General features: G+C 31.7%; 1 protein-coding gene across 1 annotated transcript in view; it reads right to left on the bottom strand.

Moving 5' to 3' along the window:
* The window catches only part of LOC106462127 (neural cell adhesion molecule 1-like), a 122,767-nt gene that overhangs the window by 24,459 nt on the left and 95,288 nt on the right, over positions 1 to 3,020 (bottom strand). Inside the window, exons 3-4 of the mRNA XM_022389485.1 lie at positions 2,936 to 3,017; positions 1,323 to 1,433 (exon numbers count right to left, since the gene is read on the bottom strand). Of these exons, the coding sequence (XP_022245193.1) occupies positions 1,323 to 1,433; positions 2,936 to 3,017 (193 nt within the window). The remainder of the gene's footprint in view (positions 1 to 1,322; positions 1,434 to 2,935; positions 3,018 to 3,020) is intronic.

The following is a 3,020-nucleotide window of genomic DNA, read 5'->3' as shown; positions in this document are numbered from 1 at the left end:
GATTCTGGAAAAATCGTCATAAAACTAATAGTTTTTACAATATTTAGAACCATTTGTCCATAAAATGTTACAAATATTCTAATTTTACTAGATATACTTTTCCAAATTTTGACAAACATTGCCATTCTCAAAGCCAATTCTAACAAGACGCCATCTTGACACACAAAACAGATAGGAATATTAACCATAATAACATCTTATCAAGACATGTTAAGGAATACGATTTAACATGGCGTTAAAAATGATTTTCCAAATCTATCTGTTTAAACAGCTCCTGATATATCAACAATAACATATTTTAACGTCTGAACAACTCATATTGAGGGTAGCGTGACGTAATGGTTAGTGCTTTGGACTCATAGTCAAAAGCTTGTGGATCCTAGATGTGCCCACGCCATATGGCTGTTTCCTTGCGAAGACACTTTGCACCAATTGGTTAGTTTACCTAGCTGTGGGTTAACTTTCGATGGACTGGCATCTCATTCAGAAGGACTGTGTCGCCATTCTCATCTACTTGTGGCACAGAAAACCGCAATTAAGCACCGTAGCAAAAAGGACTAACTTATTTACAACTATTGTTTTAATAAAAATATTTAAATTTTTAGGCAACTCCTGGTGCAATAATAGCGTGATTTAATTTCTCGAGAGCTCCTGATACCATAATAATATGATTTAGTGTTTAAAGAACTCCTGATGTAATGATAAAACATTTGAATGTGTAGAAACACTCCTGATTTAATAATAACACGTTAGCGTGTTTCAGCTTGCTCCTTCATTGGGAAACACAAAACTTGATACTTCCACTATGAGGATATGAAGCTCTGAAATTGGTTTCTTTAAGAAAATTAACACTACCTTTAGAGTATGTTTTTACTGTGGTGGAACGAAGAAGTAATTACTTTTATGACCAGGCTTTTAATCGTTCCTAAAACCACTAAATTAAAGCATGAACAAAATTTTGATACTCTAAATAAAATAGAAAAAGAATTATGGTGAAAATCAAATCGGCTAATAACACCTGCAATAACATCATACTCAAAGCAAACTATTTTATGATCTACAGCATTGATATAATAGTATTAAACATTTATAAGCAGAAGACAGCTTTAAGTTATGGAAGCTCAAGCTATTGTAACTTCTTCCATAACACGCAGTTGAAAACGTGCGAGTTCTGCGACAAACGCCTGTAATCTCTTGAAAGACTGATTGGATTCTGTAAGGAGACATGGCTTGCTTTGATAAGGAGAAGGTAAATATACTTTCTTTGACTATAATGCACGATACTCGCTTTTCTTTGTATCACCCAATCGAAGTCTACTCACCTCCGGTGACGCTGCATGTCAGCGTCAAAGATTGTCCTTCATTGAACGGTCCAACCAAACCCTTCAGCTGTTTCCCGTTTTCATCCACGATAATTGGTTCTTTGGGAGGAACTGTGGTAATGAAATGTTCTCTCTGGATGAATAAAATTGTTATCAATTTATACTACATTACATGTATAAAGTCTAAATGGCTACGCATTATAGAGAAGGAGATGTGAAGAAACAAATAATAGAAATCTATAATCTATTTTATAATATTCTTCTTTTATTTTCATTACGTTGAAACATAATCTGATAGCTTATAATGTAGTGATTTCTTTAAGAAAATAAACATTCGTGTTATTGAAAGACAATCTGACAGATTATAATGTAGCGCTTTCTTCAGGAAAAACATTCGTTCTGCTGAAACAAAATTTGACACAATGCTTTCCATGAAAAAAAACAAATTCGTTCTATTGAGACACAGTCTGATAAGTTATATTCTATGGTTTAGTTAATAATGAAGTAAAATAAAACAGCTTGTTGTTATAGCGTTGAATTTCAGTACTTTGTATTATTTAAAATCAATAGTACGTAATGTGTTTATATAATTAACATTTCATAGAAAAAGTTTCGTACAATTAGATTATTATTAATAAACATGTTAAACTTAATATCTTTGTGGAATAATTTACCTTTAGTTAATAATAATTACACACAAGAATGTAGTTATAATGCTGTTTTTATACCTTAGTATTCTCTTGTTACTCTTTCATGTCTATGTTACTCTTCTCAAAGTTAGATAGGGTATTAATGATACGTAAGTCTAGTTTAGAAATATTAGAAGGGAAAACTGTGATACGAAAATAAACTACTTTATAAGTGTATTAACGTGTGTAAATATTATTTATAAAGGTCAAGTATTCCCTACAGGAATTAAGTTTCACTTGTTTCGTTAATAAAAAATGGATGCATGATTGTTCATATAAAGAGGTTATTGTTGCAGTTATTCGTTCTTTTAGCGCAAAACTACACACTGTGCCATGTGCGCCCTTTCCACCGCAAGAAATGAACTCCAGATTTTAGCATTGTGAGTCCGGAAACTAGCCGCTGGCCCACTGGGAGACTCGTTTGATTAAAGAGACTTACTTCTAAGCTGGTGTGTGAAATTATGTAATTCTTTTCATACAAGAAAATACTTAAAACAAAATTAACATTTACGGACGCAATTATTCACAAGCGCCTTCAATAGAAATTGCAGACAATATTTTCAACAGATAATTGATATTAACATTAACAGGGCATAATTTTTCTATTTGTATATTTGATTAACGATTATAAATATTTGCACTTCATTTAGGTTTTATGTGTGTGTTTTTTTAAATACAAGCTTAAGAAATATATAATTTATATTAATATGTTCCAGAACATATTTAAACACGAAAAATTACAACTTGCTCTATGAACTTCATTTAATTTTATTTCAATACTAGTTCAAGGAATTTTGTTTGTAAATGTAGTTTATAGGAGAGAAACTATGAATCCCATTTTAATCAGTAAAATCTGTATAAATGTTCTATTAAGAGTTATGACAAATTACTAAAGTTTAATTTTGAGTAAAAGCAAAGTAATACCTATAACTTTCAACGTGATGACCGTGTTAACAGTTCGGGCCTTGTGGAAGTCTACCCTTCCTCTGTACTCCCCTGCGTCATCCTC

Source organism: Limulus polyphemus, unplaced genomic scaffold (assembly GCF_000517525.1).
Source record: "Limulus polyphemus unplaced genomic scaffold, Limulus_polyphemus-2.1.2 Scaffold43, whole genome shotgun sequence".
In the NCBI taxonomy this organism is placed as follows: Eukaryota; Metazoa; Arthropoda; class Merostomata; order Xiphosura; family Limulidae; genus Limulus; species Limulus polyphemus.
Note: the sequence above shows the minus strand (reverse complement) of the source record. Positions and strands in the feature narration are given on the sequence as shown.